Source organism: Puma concolor, chromosome B2 (genome assembly GCF_028749965.1).
Source record: "Puma concolor isolate L17-30 chromosome B2, mPumCon1.1.hap2, whole genome shotgun sequence".
Classification (NCBI taxonomy): Eukaryota; Metazoa; Chordata; class Mammalia; order Carnivora; family Felidae; genus Puma; species Puma concolor.
The window spans coordinates 99,382,331-99,400,790 of NC_141671.1; the positions used below are offsets into that span (position 1 = coordinate 99,382,331).

Consider the following 18,460-nt stretch of genomic DNA (forward strand, 5'->3'; position numbering starts at 1 on the left):
TGCTAATATCAATTTTTTCTTTCAGATCTCTATAAAAATGGACTCCAAAGAGCTAACTTTGTACCATTCATTGCTGTTCTAAAGGTAAGGAAAATCACTTACTTGTGTTCACTGATTAATATCATATTGATTGAGAATTAAGGGCTTTTATAGGATTGCCTATGGTCTTTCATTCAAGCAGAATTCATTTTGATATTAGATAGTTATAGTCAAAGACACTAAAGGAGAAAAGAATGTTTTTTATATAGTATTCATCAATGTGTACACAGGAGAAATTATAAAATATAGTCTAAATTATTGTCTAACTGAAACATTTGATAGTTTGCATTTATAAATTCTAATTTGAGGTTTGCTCATAAATATTATAGTGCAATATTTAACCTTATACATTGATTTCTGAAAAAAATGTTTAATGTTCTCTATTTCTTTCAGGTTAATGGTCTTTAATGTGTTTTCTCAGCTATTAAAGTTGCTATTCTAGAGTAGCATTATTACAAAAATATTCTAATATATTTAAATGTGATTGCCATCAAGTTATGAAATTATGTCAAGTTGAGGAACCTAAATAGTTTAAATATTTGTGTGTATCATCACTGCATGGAGTTTGAAATAGTCTTCATTACAAGATGATTAAGAATAAAATAGCCTCTTTTTTCAGTTAATTTAAATAAATTTTTATACAATTATTCGATAATTCTATATTTTACCAATACTTATTGAGAACCTACTATGTGCAAAGTGCTACTTTGGGCATGATGGGTAATGCAATCATGAAATAGGCTGTTCTTGCTTACAAGTCATTTATAATCTAGTTGGGCATATAGGACATACACAAATATCTATAACACAAAGCAAAATGAAGTACCAAAAGCAGTACCAAAAATAAGCATATGTGCCAAAATATAACTCCCATAATTCTTAGGTACATAATTTTTCCCAGTCTATAGCAATATAACTGAAGAAGGGATGAGGTTGTATTATTTTTAAAAACCTAAAACCTCAAAAATTCTTATCAAGAAGGAGAAGTAAAACTATTTTTTTCTACAAGTATTCTAAAGATACAGTCAGATAGTCTTTTTCAAATTGTTGGTACCAAACTTTATTCCCTGTGCTATACTTGGGAGAATTAAAACATCTTTTTCCTTGAGCAATTTTAAGTTCCCAGAGGTTTTTAATTTCTCTGAGATATTTATAGATGTAAGGAAAAGTACTCTTTGAAGATTTATGCTGTTAGTATTTTTTTCCCCTTTATATTCATGTTTTGCATTTGGGGGGAAGGTAAATGTACAGTGTTTTCTTCATGCTGGGAATCCAAAGTAATTTGGTACATGTAGATACCAAAATATAAACAAGGAAGCTAAGAAAAATGGGTACTAAAAATAGTATCTTCATGTAGCATAAAATGTACAAAATGTAAAGAGAGAAGGCTCACAGAATGAAACAAGTTAAAGGTTCTCAGGGAACTTTGTATGTATACTTTTTTTTTTTAACCACAAACCTTATTTTTTGGCCAGTAATTTGTCATACTTTAATATATAATAGCATTATTAATAAACAACTAAATTGGCCAGATTGGTTTTAATTTTTTCCCTTTTTAACCCTCTCTCTCTCCCTCTCTCTCTCTCTCCATATATATACATATATGTATGTATTGTATATATATATATAGTATATGTATTGTGCATATATATATATTTGTAGAGAGGAATATATATATATATACATACACACACATATATATTTGTAGAGGAAGAAACCCAAAGAGATAAATTATCCAAATTTGAAATTGAACAAGAACTGAAATAAATAATGTACAATTTGAAATTGAACACAAACTAAAATTCCTAGGAAACTGAATATCTTATTGGATAAGAAAGTATTTAAAATGTCTCGTTTATTCAAAAGACTTTTCACATGTAACAAAACATCAGCCAGGTAAATATATGCTGTGGCTGGTTTCCCTGGAGCTTTTTTGGTGGGCATATGAGGTTTCCTTTGTAAGGAAAGTTTGTTTCATATTTATTTAAATGACATTTCGCCTATTCACATATGCCAGTGTTACTCTTGCATTTTGACCCAGCTGAGAGAACTGTATAGCAGAAGTCGATCTTAAAACTAATAGAGAATCTTGGTTTAATAAAAAGAGACTATAAACCAGATAGAAATTTATTTGGGGAAAAAGTACAGTGTATATTCACTTTTTCTTTTATGTCCTCTCCTATAAACCAAGTGATAACAAATTGGTAATTCACTACAAGAACTTGTGATTTGTTGCTTGGAGTATTGCAAAAAAACAAGAGCCTATATAAGTTCTTAGTAGACAATAATATTTTTATAAGATAGTAGGAATGATGAGGAGGACTAATATCCTGTTAAAAAACAAAATGTGGTATATTCATACAATGAATTATTGTTTTGCTATAAAAAAGGAATGCAAATTTTGACATTTGCTACATTACAGATGAACCCTGAGAACAAAGGACAAATATTATATGATTCCACTTATATGATGTGCCTAGAAACGGCATATTCAGAGAAACAAAAGTAAAATAGAGGTTACAGGGGCTGAGAGGAGTGGGGAATGGGTAATTATTATTTCATGGGTAGAGTCTCTCTTTGGGATGATGAAAAGGTTCTGGAAATAGACATTAGTAATGGTTGTATAACATCATGAATGTACTTCATGCCATTGAATTGCACACTTAAAATGGTTAAAATGATAATGTTTTTGTTATGTATGTTTTACCACAATTTATTTAAAATAAGAAAAGAAAAAGCCATAGTACTGGAAAGAATATAGAAAATGTTTAGGTATATCTCCTCTAGGAAGCCCTCCTGGAGAACTCCTTCAAGCAAAGCAAGGCAAAACCAAAACAAAACAAAACAAAACCTAACCCTTACATATAATTTCCACTGCCATTTAAGTGGGGAGGCTCCAGTTTTGCTCTTACTTGCATTTTCTTTGAATTTATCTTGCTCTTCATTTTCTAATTTACTGAGATTAATTTTTTTTAAATCTCGTTTCAACCTTCTTTCCTAACTGCATTTAAGGCTATTTATTTTCCCGTAAATAGCTGCATTCCTTAAGTTTTTATATTTAGTATTTTCACTATTAAGTTCAAAGTATTTTCTAATTTCTATTGTGATTTCTTTTTTAATTTTTTTTTTCAACGTTTATTTATTTTTGGGACAGAGAGAGACAGAGCATGAACGGGGGAGGGGCAGAGAGAGAGGGAGACACAGAATTGGAAACAGGCTCCAGGCTCCGAGCCATCAGCCCAGAGCCTGACGCGGGGCTCGAACTCACGGACCGCGAGATCGTGACCTGGCTGAAGTTGGACGCTTAACCGACTGCGCCACCCAGGCGCCCCATATTGTGATTTCTTTTTTAACGCATGTGTTAGCTAGAAGTATGTTTTTTAATTTCCAAACAAGCATATGAAATTTCCTGTTATTATTTTCTCAACAAATGCTTAATTGCATTGTGGTGGGAGGATATGCTCCATGCAACTTAAATCCTTTAAAATTTGTTGAAATTTCCTTTATGGCCTAATATATGGCCAATTTTTATAAAAATATTCTTTGTATTCTCGAAAATAATGAGTACTCAACTACAGTTGTATGTGATAGTATATATAACACAGTACACCCATTAGATTGGAGTTGTTAATTGTGTTCAAATTTTTATTATTTTTTCCCATCAATTATTATGAAGCTTATGGAAAACATCTCTCACTATGATTATGAATTTATTTATTTCTCTGATAATTCTGTCATTGACCTTAACATATTTCGAGGCTGTAAGTTGCATGCAGATTTAGAATGATTAAATATTGCTTGTGAATAGAACTTTTATAATGAATTTTTTTTACTAAGTAGTGATGTAAGCTTCTTTGTTGTTACAAGCATAGTCATAATTGTGGAAGCATTTTTGTCATATCTGCTTTAAATTGCACACGCATAGGGTGATTTTATCAGATAATTTTAACATCTCTGTCATCTTGATGTTTTTTTACAGTGTAAGATCTTCCTGGTTTTTGGTGTGAATGAATTTCATTTGAAATTTGGACAGTTTCATAATCTGTCATGAGACTTTGGATCTTATTTTTTTAATTTTTTTTTATTGTGGTAAAGTATATATAACATAAAATTTACCATTTGAACCATTTTTAAGTGTACAATCAGTGCCGTTAAGTACATTCACATTGTTGGGCAACCATCATCACCACCTAGCTCTAGAACTTCGTCTTCCCAAACTGAAATTCTGTACTCATTAAATAATAACTCCCCATTCTCCTCTTCTTCCAACTCCGGGTAACCATCATTCTACTTACTATCTCCATGAATTTGCCATTTTTAGGTACCTTATATAAATGGAGTCATATGATATTTGTTCTTTTGCGTCTGGGTTTTTTCACTTACATAATGTCTTCAAGGTTCATCCATGCTGTAGTATGTGTCAGATTCCATTCCTTTTTAAGGAATAAGATTCCATTATACATATATACCACTGTTTGTTCATCTGTTCATCTATTGATGGACATTGGGTTGATTCTACCTTTTGGCTTTTGTGAATAATGCTGCTGTGAACACTTGTGTACTAATATTTGTCTGAGTCCTTTTAATTCTTCTGTGTGTAATCATTGTAGTTTTGATTCATGTTTCTCAAGTGATCAGTGATGAGTAGCATATTTTTGTGTGCTTATTGGCCATTTGTTTGTCATCTTTAAACTTGAGTTTTAGATGGCTTTTTGGCCACTATTCTAACAGAAGGATAGGCACTGTCTAATTATTGCTAGATATAGGGGGCAGTCCAGGTTCTTTATCAGCATCTATAGAGCAGGTACTCCTTGTTTCTGCTGGTGGAGAGGTTCCACTGACATCATCGGGGTAGGGAAGGCGGGGTGCTCATTATTGACTGTCAGGGATGAATGTTTCTTTTTTTAAAAAAATATTTATTTATTCAAGTAATCTCTACCCCCAACATGGAGCTCGAACTCACAACTCTGAGATCAAGAGTTGCACGCTCCACTGACTGAGCCAGCCAGGTGCCCCAGGGTTGAAAGTTTCAGTTCCCCACTTAGCCTTCTCTGATGTCACTGGCAGGAGTGTTGGGATGCCTCATTAACAGCCTTGTGAGAATGTACTGCTAGACTCCTCTCAGCCTTTGCTGGAAAGGGTGCAGGTGGCATCAGTTTTTTCCACTGCGGTATTTGCCACAGTACAAGTTATTGTTGAAAAGTTTCTTCTTTGCTATGCTGCCATTTTCCTGGGTCCTCCCTTGTCTATGTCCATTGGCATTCTGGGATGCTGGCTTCTTCAGTTCCAAGTCTGGAATACATGAATTGAACAGAAAAGCAGAGAACTCACCATTCTGTTGTTTCTCAGGTCTTGAGATCCCTACCTCTTTTTTGTTCTACTTTTTAGTATGTACCTATGTTTATTTTATATATGATCTCTAGGATTTTAAATTGTACATGTCAGGAGGAACAGAGAAAGGATATCTACTCCATCTTCCCAGAAGTAGAAGTCGTTTTATTAAATGTCCTTGTCTGCTAATACCTTCATTTCTGTCATTTTGGTTTTGTTTTTGTGTTCTGATTTTAACCTCCCCGCCACCGCCCCCCCCCCCCCCCCGGTTGTGAGTCCTCCTTTCCTGATTCTTGGCAAACTTAATAGTTTGTGATTGGATGATGAACAGTGTGGTGATTATATTGAGTGTTACTTCCTTTAAGGCTGTTGAATTTTATTTTGGCAAGTGGTTAAGTTGCTTGCAGATCAGCTTTATCCTTCTGAGGCTTTTTAATTAATGTTTATTTATTTTGAGAGAGAGAGAGCACGCAAGTGGGAAAGGGGCAGAGAAGGAGAAAGAGAGAATCCAAGCAGGCTCCGCACTGCCAGCACAGAGCCTAATGCAGGGCTTGATCCCACAAACCTGTGAGATCATGAGCTGAGCTGAAATCAAGAGTGGGACACTTAACCAACTGAGCCACCCTGGGTGCCCCTTGAGGCTTGTTTCTAAGCTTTGATAGTATGTCTCAAGTAGCCTTTACTCTAAGACTATTTTACCCTTTCTTCTAAATGTGACCCTTCTAGAGTCTCTACTGAATCCCCTTAGTGTCACCAACTTCTCTCTACTCTGTCTGTTCAGAATGCTTGTATCTCCCAGCTTTCTGTGGATTGTTCTTTCCCCAGTCTTGTGAAGTTTCACCTGATGCACGTGCAATTTAATATTCAGCCAAAGATTACAGACATTCTCTCTGCAGATATTCTAGAGCTCTGTGTCTGCATAGCTTCCTCTTTTACTGAACTCTGCCATGCAAATCCCAACTGCCTCAACTTCCTAGAGCTCTGATCACTGTCTCCTCAACTGATTTAGACTGCTGTGCTGCAGTCTAGAAATTGCCTCTGACAGAAAGCCATGGGAAGTGTAATGCTTGCTTAACTGGTTTATTTCCCACATCTCAGGGATTGTGTCTTTTGCTACTCATTGTATTATGTCTGGTAGTGGAGGTTTTAAATGTTTTGTCCAGTGTTTTAGTGCTTAATGGCAGGAAGGCAAAATTGACTTCTAAATACTCTGCTTTGGCCAAAAGGAGAAGTCTCTTAGTTTTTTTTTTATTGAACTATAATTAAAATTTACCATTATATTAGCTTCAGATGAAGCTAATCAACATATTGATTCAACAATTCTGTCTATATATTACTCACTGTTCACCACAGTAAGTGTAGTCACCATCTGTCACCAAACATTATTGACTATGTTCCTTATGCCGTACTTCTCATCTTTGTAACTTACTTATTTTATAACTAGAAATTGTACCTCTTTTTAAAAAATTTTTATTTATTTTATTATCTTTTCAAATTTAAATACAAGTTAGTTAACATATAATGTAATAATGAAATTCAGGAATAGAATTGACTGATTCATCACTTACATATAACATGCAGTGTTCATTCCAACAAGTGCCCTCCTTAATGCCCCTCGGCCGTTTAGCCCATCCCTCTGCCAAACACCCCACCAGCAACCCTCAGTTTGTTCTCTGTATTTAAGAGTCTCTTATGGTTTTTTTCTCTCTCTATTTTTCTTATTTTTACTTCCCTTACCCTATGGTCATCTGTTTTGTTTCTTAAATTCCACATGAAAGAAATCATATGATATTTGTCTTTCTCTGACTGACTTCTTTTGCTTAGCATAATACTCTAGTTCCATCCACATTGTTGCAAATGGTAAGATTTCGTTCTTTTTGATCACCGAGTAATATTCCGTTGTATGTATGTGTGTGTGTATGTATGTGTATATGTATGTATGTATATATGTGTGTATATATATATATATACACATATATATGTGTATATATATACACATATATGTGTATATATATATATATACACATATATGTGTATATATATATATATATACACACACATATATATATATATGCACACACACACATACCACATCTTGATCCATTCCTCGGTCAATTGACGTTTGGGCTTTTACCATACTTTGGCTGTTGTTGATAGTCGTGCTATGAACATTGGGGTGCTTGTGCCCTTTTGAATCAGCACTCCTGTATCCTTTGGATAAATACCTAGTAGTGCAATTGCTGGGTCGTAGGGTAGTTCTATTTTTAATTTTTTGAGGAACTTCCAAATTATTTTCCAGAGGGGCTGCACCAGTTTGCATTCCCACCAGGTGCAAAAGGGTTCCTCTTTTCTGCATCCTCGCCAATGTCTACTGTTGCCTGAGTTGTTAATTTTAGCCATTCTGACAGGTGTGAGGTGGTATCTCATTGTGGTTTTGATTTGTATTTCCCTGATGATGAGTGATGTTGAGCATTTTTTCATGTGTCAGCCATCTGGATGTCTTCTTTGAAGAAGTGTCTATTCATGTCTTTTGCCCATTTCTTCACTGGATTGTTTTTTGGATGTTGAGTTTGATAAGTTCTTTATAGATTTTGGATACTAACTCTTTATCTGATGTCTTTTGTAAATATCTTCTCCCATTCCGTTGTTTGCCTTTTAGTTTTGCTGATTTTTTCCTTTGCCATGCAGAAGCCTTTTATCTTGATGAGGTCCAGTAGTTCATTTTTGCTTTTGTTTTCCTTGCCTCTGGATACATGTCAAATAAGTTGCTGTGGCTGTGGTCAAAGAGGTTGTTGCCTGTTTTCTCTTCTAGGATTTTGACAGTTTCCTATCTTACATTTAGGCCTTTTATCCATTTTGAGTTTATTTTTGTGTATGGTGTAAGAAAGTGGTCCAGGTTCATTCTTCTGCACATGGCTGTCCAGTTTTCCCAATACTGTTTGCTGAAGAGACTGTCTTTTTTTCTACTGGATATTCTTTCCTGCTTTGTCAGAGATTAGTTGTCTATATGTTTATGGGTCCATTTCTGGGTTTTCTGTTCTGTTCCATTGATCTATGTGTCTGTTTTTGTGCCAGTACTATACTGTCTTGATGATTACAGCTGTGTAATACAGCTTAAAGCCCAGAATTGTGATGCTTCCAGCTTTGGTTTTCTTTTCAACATTACTTTGGCTATTTGGGGTCTTTTCTGATTCCATACGGAAATTTGTACCTCTTAATCCTCTTTATCTATTTCACCTGCCAAGAACCATCAGTTTGTTCTCTGTATTTAGGAGTCTGTTTAATTTTTGTTTCTTTATTCATTTGTCTTTTATTTATTTATTTTTTTTAAGTTTTTTTTTTTTTTTCCAACGTTTATTTATTTTTGGGACAGAGAGAGACAGAGCATGAACGGGCGAGGGGCAGAGAGAGAGGGAGACACAGAATCGGAAACAGGCTCCAGGCTCTGAGCCATCAGCCCAGAGCCCGACGTGGGGCTCGAACTCACGGACCGCGAGATTGTGACCTGGCTGAAGTCGGACGCCCAACCGACTGCGCCACCCAGGCGCCCCTCATTTGTCTTTTAGATTACATGTATAAGTGAAATTATATGGTATTTGTCTTTCTCTGACTTATTTCACTTAGCATAATGAAGGTCCGTCCATATTGTTGCAAATGGTGAGATTTCATTCTTTTTTGTCTGGCTGAGTAATATTCCATTGTGTACATCTACCACATCTTCTTTATCCATTCATCTATTGAAGGACATTTGAGTTGCTTCCATATCTTGGCTATTGTAAACAATGTTGCAGTGAACACAGGGCTGCGTATCTTTTTGAATGAATGTTTTTGTTTTCTTTCGGTAAATACCCAGTAGTGGGATTACTGAATAGTAGTATGCTATTTCTATTTTTAATTTTTTGAGGAAACTCCATACTGTTTTCCATAGTGGCTACACCAATTTACATTCCTGTCAGCAAGATTCCTTTTTCTCCACATCCTTGCCAATATTTTTCCTTTTTTCCTTCCTTCCTTCTTTCCTTCCTTCCTTCCTTCCTTCCTTCCTTCCTTCCTTCCTTCCTTCCTTCCTTCCTTCCTCTCCCTCTCTTTCTTTTCTTTTGTAGGCTCCATGCTCAACATGTGGCTTAAACTCCTGACCCTGAGATTAAGAGTCACGTGTTCTACCAACTGAGCAAGCTGGCATCCGAGTTATTTCTTGTGTTTTTGATTCTAGCCATTCTGACAAGATGTAAGGTGATGTCACATTGTGGTTTTGAATTACATTTTTCTGATGATGAGTGATATTGAGCAGTCTGTTGCCTGTCTGTATGTCTTCTTTGGAAAAATGTCTTTTCAGGTCCTCTGTCCATCTTTTCATCAGATTACATGGGGCTTTTTGGTTTTGAGTCATATAAATTCTTTATATATTTTGGATATTAACCTCTTATCAGATAAGTCATTTGCAAATTATCTTTTCCCATTCAGTAGGTTGCCTTTTCACTTTTTTTTTTTATTTATTATTATTATTTTTTTTAATTAATTTTTTTTTTCAACGTTTATTTATTTTTGGGACAGAGAGAGACAGAGCATGAACGGGGAAGGGGCAGAGAGAGAGGGAGACACAGAATCGGAAACAGGCTCTAGGCTCTGAGCCATCTGCCCAGAGCCTGACGCGGGGCTCGAACTCACGGACCGCGAGATCGTGACCTGGCTGAAGTTGGACGCTTAACCGACTGCGCCACCCAGGCGCCCCGCCTTTTCACTTTTTAATGGTTTCCATCATTTTAGCTTTTAATTGAAAAGAAGAAGACAGGATATTTTGTAATTTAGGAGCTCAGAGCCATATTTTTTTTTTACAGATACTTTAAAAATATAAATAGGGTAACTTTTTTAAAAAACTTTTTTATTTACTTATTTTGAGAGAAACACAGATATCGTGAAAGGGGGAGGGGCAGAGAGCGAGGGAGAGAGAATCCCAAGCAGGCTCTGCACTGCCAGTGTAGAGCCCGACATGGGGCTTGAACTCATGGAAATGTGAAACCGTGACCTGAGCTGAAACCAAGAGTTGGATACAGAACTGACCAAGTCACCCAGGTGCCTCAGGATAACTATTTTTAAGAAGCAGTGATGGGAACATCTTTCCCATCTTTAGAGGAATCATTAAGTAAATGATGGTACAGTCACATGAGGGGATATTATAGTATACTTACTTGGAATGATATTTTTAAAAAGATTTTAATGTATAATAATGTTCACAGATAATTTGAGTGAAAAAGTATGATGCAAGAGTATATCCAGTACTCTTAACTGTGAAAGTAATGTACATGTACATGAATAGAAAACTACTAGAAATAAATACCTCAAAATATAGCTAGAACTTATTTCTGAAGAGTTAGATTATAGATGATTTACATTTTCTCTGTTAGACTTTTCTAAGATTTCTTTTTTTTAAAAAATGTTTATTTATTTTGAGAGAGAAAGATAGAGAGTGAGCAGGGGAGGGGCAGAGAGAGAGGGAGACAGAGAATCCCAAGCAGGCTCTGCTGTGTCATTTCAGAGCCTGATGTGGGGCTTGAACCCACAAACCATGAGATCATGACCTGAGCTGAAATCAAGAGTTGAACACTTAACTGACTGAGCCACCCAGGCATCCCTTACTTTTCTAAGAATTCTAACATTAGACTTTTCTGGAATGATCTTGTATTATTTTTTGTTTATTTTTCTTTTTCATATTCTTAAAATTTATTTTGAGATAGAGATAGAGAGAGTGTGAGTGGGGGAGGGGCAGAGAGGTAGGGAGAGAGAGAATCCTAAGCAGACTCTGCACTGTTAGCACAGACCTTGATGCAGGGCTTGAATTTATGAACAGTGAGATCATGAGCTGAGCCGAATTCAGATACTTAACCGACTGAACCCCCCAGGTGCCCCTTGTATTATTTTTTATAATAAAACCCATTCTTTTAGCAGGTAAATTTTTGTCTACCCTTCTTAGGAAGTCAGCAGATCTGGGTAGGACTATTCACATTCAGGGTTAAGGAATTAGCAAAAAGCAAAATGGAATGAACATAGGTCCTATGTACAGAGGCTATTATTAAAAGAGTGAAATGGTGGGCATAGGAAGGAAGCAGCAGGAGCAAACAGGAGAGGTAGACATGCACTAATAAGTAAAAGCACATGAAGAGTATACTTCGGAAGAACTACCTAAGGAAACGGGAGACTTTTGTAGATAAAACTATATGTATACACACACACACACACACACACACACACACACACACACACACACACACACATATATATATATATAGAGAGAGAGACAGAGTGGGGTAGGGGCAGAGAGAGAGGGAGACAGAATCTGAAGCAGGCTCCAGGCTCTGAGCTAGCTGTTAGCACAGAGCCCGATTCAGGGCTCGAACTCACAAACCGCGAGAACATGACCTGAGCCGAAGATCACAGCCGACTGAGGCACCCAGGTGCCCCATAACTTTACTATATTTTAAAAGAAATTATAAAGAAGTTATGGGTACCAGTGAAATAAGAGGACAGGTAAAGTAGCTGCAAGATTAGATGGAGAGTGAGGTGGCAGAGCTAAGAAAATAGAGTGAGGGTAGACACATTAAAAAAGTGAAAAGCATCTTAGGAAAAACAAGTTAAAGGATCAAAACTGCTAAAAATAAAATTAGTGATAAATAGACTCAACTTATGGAAAAGTCACACAAAGTGTAGCTAGGATAGTCAGAGATAAAACAATTACAGTGAAAATGCTAGACATGGAAAGCAGACAACGGATCAATCATTCACATAATTCATATTTCTGAAAGAAAAAAATAAAGATAAAATAGAGGGGTAATATATTTTTCTGATGCATAACTGAATTTCAAGGATAAAGAAAGAGTCATACAGTTAAATAGAAGAAAAGTTGGGGAGCTGGGTGACTCAGTGGTTTGGGCATCTCACTCTTGATTTTGGCTCATTTTATGATCTGGTAGTCATGAGATTGAGCCCTGCAACAGGCCTGCTTGGAATTCTCTCTCTCTCCCTCTCTTTTTCCCTCTCTCCCTTTCTCTCTCCTTCCCTCTCCCTCTCTCCATCCCTCTGTCCCTCTTCCCTGCTCTCTCTCTCTCAAAATAAATAAATGAACATTAAAAAAAAAAAAAGATGTGCTTTCTTGTTAGCCAAGCTGTCATGAAAATTTAAGCCTGCAGATACATATTTTTGGATATGTGGTATTGTAGGATTTATAGAACTCATGAAACTTCTTGAACAAACTACTTTAAGTCAGAATTAATAACTTTTAAATGGAGATATTAGAGTAATAAAACATTGGTGGTGGTCGTTGAATCTGGTTAAATATTGTCTTTTTTATGGTCTGTAAGTCAGTAAAATTTTCTTTGTGTCAGGTGGGAACTTCTGTAATTGAGTTAACTATAGAATGCCAAAGAATATAGAAAAGGGGCCCCAACCCACACCAGCAGTTTGGAGTAGATGGTACATGTCAGGAGTATTTCCAAAGAACAAGTGATACTTAAATTGAAACTTAGAAATCAAATAAAAATTACCAGGCAAAGTGGGAAAGGGCATTCATCATGGAGGAAAAAACCACATGGAAAAGAAACACAAGCATGAGAATTACAGATTAAAAATTTTGTGATTAGTAATTCTTTGAGATTTTTATAACATAACAACTATTACATTCTTCTGTTTACTTGAAAGTTGGAAATTAATTAATTAATTTTTGAGGGCGGGGAGGAATAGATGGAAAGAGAATCTTAAGCAGGCTCCACACCCAGTGCAGAGCCCGACGTGGGGCTCCATCTCATGACCCTGGGATCATGACCTGAGGCAAAATCAATGTGAGTTGGCCGCTTAACCGACCTGAGCCACCCAAGCACCCACTTGCAAATGTATTTAAAAGTCAGATCCCCACCCCCACCCCCATAAAAGAATATGTATTGCATTTAGGGTAGTTCCTTGTTACCCAGTTTGACTTGCTACAGTTTCAATTACCTGAGGATCCCCCTTGGTCTGGAAGCAGATGATCCTCCTTTTGACCTGTTGTCAGAGGTCAATAGTAACCTAACACCACGTCACATTGCCTTTGTCACTCACTTACTTCATCGTATCATGTAGGCATTTTATCATCTCACTTCACAAGAAAGATGAATATAGTACAGTAAGATATTTTGAGAGAGAGACCATAACCACATAATGTTCATTACAGTATATTGTTGTAAATCTCTTACTATGTCTAATTTATAATTTAAACTTTATCTTAGGTACGTGTGTGTGTGTGTGTGTGTGTGTGTGTGTGTGTGTGTGTATAAAACATAGGATATATAGGGTCAGTACTATCTGCAGTTTTAGGCATCTTGGACTGTATCCATCACAGATAAGGGGGTGGGGGGAGACTACTGTAAATTAAAAAAAATTTAGTATGTAACATTCCCTTATGTATATTAAAGATGGTTAATACTATGATTATTGTGCATGTTTCAAACTTGAAACTCCTTGCTTACTATATAACACAATGTCCTGATTTTGCTGATTTAGTCTTAAAGAATCTTTGTTGTGATTTTAATAAAACAGAAGTGATTCTTCTAAGTATATAAACATACAATTGTGAAAGCATATGTTGGTATCTACATAACACTATTCTGTAAAATTAAGTATCTGACTTAGTTCCACACTGCAGTATTTTAGACTGTGATAAACTATACCAGGGATTGTTAAACTATAGCCAGTGGCCAAATCCACTCTGCCACCTGTTTTTGTAAATAAGATTTTATTGACAAACTTCATGCTTATTCATTTATGTATTGTCTGTGACTGTTTTCACAGTACAGTGGCAGAGTTAAGTAGCTGTGGCACTTACGGCCTTCAAATTAAAATATTTACTATCTGCTTTTAACAGAAAGTTTTCTTATCCCTGATTTATACAACATGCAAAGGAAAGAGAGATAAGTGTTTAAAATAACATATGTTATAGCACTTTTTTTCTGTGAAGAGTGACTTTTTTATGTGGTGGAAATCCTGTGTCAGCATAGATTCATTTTTAAATCTTGCAGAAAGTGTCATTTTAAGAATTTGCTGTATAAATGGTTGATAGAAGGGAGGAAGCTTCTGGTGAACCAAAAGACAAGACAGTGGCTCAGTATCAATTTCAAATAATTTGATAAGTTGAGAAATACCAGTTTTGTTAGGATCAACTTTCTTAGAAATATCTTCAATTTTTACATTTAAGACAATAATATCTTAAATGCGCATTCATTGTATAATATACATTGAACATAATTTTGTGTTGTAAACATTATTTAAATCATTGTGGTTGAGGGGTGCCTGGGCGGTTCAGTTGGTTAAGTGTCCGACTCTTGATTTTGGCTCAGATCATGATCTCACTGTTCGTGGAATTGAGTCCCACAAAGGGCTCTGTGCTGACAGTGCAGATCCTGCTTGGGGTTCTTGTACCTATCTCTCTCTCTCTCTCTCTCTCTCTCCCTTCCCCCCATCCAGCTTGTATGTGTGTAGTGTGTGTGAGCTTTCTCTTATTCTCTCTCTCTCAAAAAAAAGTTAAAAAAAATATATATATACATAATTTTAAAAATGAAATCTTTGTGGTTGAAAGGAAAGGACCAATTGATATTTTGAGAAGAGTAGTTTCTTAGGTTAATTTCAGCTAGACACTATTATTGGCTTTCTTGATACATGGATTGCCTGGCAAGCATTGTTGCTTTTCTCATCTGATCAAATTCCAGCCATCTATGGTATTTTGGACAGCTGTTTTATATTTGGGTAAAAATCTGTCTCTTTACTCCATCACTTAAACTTAGATACATCATTGTGTCTGATGCATTCCATAATGAGCCCTTAAAGAGATAAATGCTATTCATACTTTTTAGAGTTAAAAAATAATTTTCCATGTGATTTTATTAACTTTCTTTTATAATTTTCTTTCTTTCTTTTTTTTTTTAAAGATTTTATTTTTAAGTAATCTTTCCACTGAACAGGGAGCTCGAACTAACAACCCCAAGATCAGGAGTCGCGTGCTCTACTGACAGAGCCAGCCAGGCATCCCTTTTTATGATTTCCTTAATCATTTTAACAATGTGGACAGATCTAAAATAATCTCCCCATGGGAAATGTTCCTGTGTAGTATTGTATGTAGTGTTTTGCTATATGGTGATAGATTCTGTTATCAGTAATGTGGCATTTTAACTTTCATTCACACTAATGTTTTAGCAAACTATCTTCTTTGTTAAGTTTTTAAATTTCTATTTACAATTAAATGATTAGAAAAGAAATGAGTTAGGTGTTTAATAGATTATGAAAATCACACCTGTAAGCTGGTCAGAAATAACCAACAAGGCATTCCGCAGTATAATTTTCTCTTTGGTGAATATTAGATTACTTAATTATCGAAAAATAAGATACTAGCATTAACTTATAAATATGAATTTTCCTTTTCCTGATAAAGAGTTGTCCATTGGGAAAGCATCATAATCTGATTTGGTTTAACATTTGTTTGGTTTAACTATGCAACAAATAAAAATACTTTATAATCTAAAGTAGTAATGGTTTTATTATTATGATTTTTATAAATATTTTTTAATGTTCAGGCAATACTTTATTTCTTCTACTTGGTTGTTAATGTTTCTCAGTTGTTACGCATCCTTTATCTAAAACTGCCCACTCCCCTCAAAATGCTGAGTATTAGCTTTTGTTTTTGTTTCCTGAGGACTCTTTTTTCCTAAGAAATCTTACGTCTATAGTGAACTCTGAGAATATTCCGGTATTGTGTGATTTCTAGTTACAAACTTTAAAAAAAATTGTTTATAACCCTCAGGTAAAACACTTTAATGCTCAGACTGCCCAGCTACCTGCATTGGGATTTATAGATTTGTTAAGTGTATATTTGCCATTTCTTCCTGCCATAATTTTCATTTCATTGGTGAAATTGATTTGTCAGTTTGTTCATTATAACTTTCAATACTAGAGATTTCAGAGGGCTAAGTAATCAGAATCAGCTCTTGAGGTCAGTGTCAACTCCGCTGACTGACCTCCACTATGTTGTCACCTGAGTCAGTGTAGCAAGGATTAACTCTTTGTTAGTGTGATAATGTCTTTACTTAGGAGTTAGGTTTTTATCCCTTAAAGATTGAAAGAAACAAAATGTGGAAAAGTAATAGACTGAAGTCCAGAATTGAAAAGAGTTATGACTTTCCCCCATAAACCACTAAAATGTTCATTTGAACTTTAGTATTTAATGTTTTAAGATACAAAAATGAGTTATTGACTTGCAAAACATTCCTATAATTTGCCAAATTTTAGGCTAAAGAAATTAACGAAATCTATTTTCATATACCTATTTCCTATATGTTTGAGAAAATATATTTAAGCAAATTGGCTATAGTAACAGGCATTAAACTTTGTGACAGTATTTTTGTGCTGTGTCCTTGAAATAAATAAATATCTAGACTAAAAGTTATTGTAATGTGGATTTAAAATGTAATTCTTGTTCATCTTGATAGCAGAATGTACACCTTATATTAGTCATGGCCTACCTATGGAAAAGTGATTTTGGGTGTATGCCTTTTAAAATAATATTTTCTGTAATTGTCTTACATAAAATGAAAACATAGATTTCCCATGAAATATATAAATGATACATTTATATTTATGTAATCAGAAATAAAATATATAGATGATATATTTATCAAACTGGACTACAGCAGGCTATTGCTTATGTGTAAAATATAGACTGTTAGGTCTTGAATTCTCTTCTCTTAGAATAATAAATAGTTATTTTTGGCTAAATTACAAGAAATCAATTCTCTAATGGTAAAAATGGTTGAAAGGAAGTGTGTCTTAAATATGAATTAGTTGTTTGACTCATGAGATAAATTAGTTTAATTACACGTGGCAATTTTCTTGGCTAGTGATGTAATGTGAAATAAAATTCTCCCTTTCCCCTCCCTGAAAACTCAAACCAATTAATAGAACTTTTAAGCTCTTTGTCATAGGCCACCGTGGAGGTCTGCAGAGAAGAACTTTAATCCAATAAACATTTCATTTAGATCATGAAAAGAAAGCATGAGGAGACGCTCCCATAAGAGAGGGTGTTACTATGATTTTAGCCATGAAGAGATGTGAGGAATTTGCCAAATTAACCAAGAGGTCCTCATATTTAACGCATAAATGTGTCAAAACTAACAGAATAATTATTTAATTTGCTTGAACTTTATATTGAGAAAACTCTAAAAAGCCACAACTGTTTGCTTCAAAGCCTTCACTGTTGGGCTGGATGGACAGGGCAAAGGGAGGTTGTGAGAAATCCAGATAGCAAATAACACTGGCCGAAGCTGGTCAGAAAAGGGAATAGATAATTAGACGTAATTAGCGTGTATGAATTGTTGTCTCTCTGCCCTTAGCTTGAATAAATTTTGAAGAAAAAACCCTGGTGGTGAAAATCCTTTGATGTAGGAAGAGTCATTGTGGCTTGGCAGCATAAAGGCAGTGTTTTATACTTCTTACATAATGGTTGTGATACAGAAAGAGTGAATGGACTCAGCACCCCCCTGTCTGCTTTATAGCAAGGACTTTTGGATTCTCTTGAAACAAAATGCATCACAAGTTTTCAGTTGTTAGTAATGAGGGAGCGGACCTCATCAGTGCTCGGAGGAAGCCATCTTTAGCTTTTGTTTAAATCTTAATCACAGTTTTGTGTTTTTTTTTCTGGGAAATCTGTTTTCTTAAATCAACACTTCTTTTCCCTCCTTTGCTTGTACCTCCAATAAGAGGAAGGAATAATGATCAAGAAAGCTAAACAGAAGAGTTCAACAAAAATTATCACATAAAAGACTTATACATTTTTGTGGTTTTAGTCCCGTATGAAAAAGATGCTTGTTATATTCCTTTTTTTGCCTCAGATTGATAAGGTTCCAGGAAAGTGGTTTTATAATAAAATGTATAAAAAACCTATGAGGAATGATTTTAGATTAGTTTTATAAGGAACTTATCTTTCAAATTGAAATTACACAAAGTGAAGTAGTAAATATGTTCTTTTTTCACCATAGTTAAGTTTTTAAATGGAAATCAGCTTGGTTAACAATATCAC

At 35.1% G+C, this 18,460-nt stretch overlaps 1 protein-coding gene across 2 annotated transcripts in view; it reads left to right on the forward strand.

The window, feature by feature from the left end:
• AFG1L (AFG1 like ATPase) overlaps positions 1-18,460 on the forward strand; it is a 208,482-nt gene that overhangs the window by 111,921 nt on the left and 78,101 nt on the right. For both annotated transcript variants that reach the window (XM_086707541.1, XM_025925758.2), the window contains exon 8: positions 26-84. In XM_086707541.1, coding sequence (XP_086563667.1) covers positions 26-84 — 59 coding nt within the window. The remainder of the gene's footprint in view (positions 1-25; positions 85-18,460) is intronic.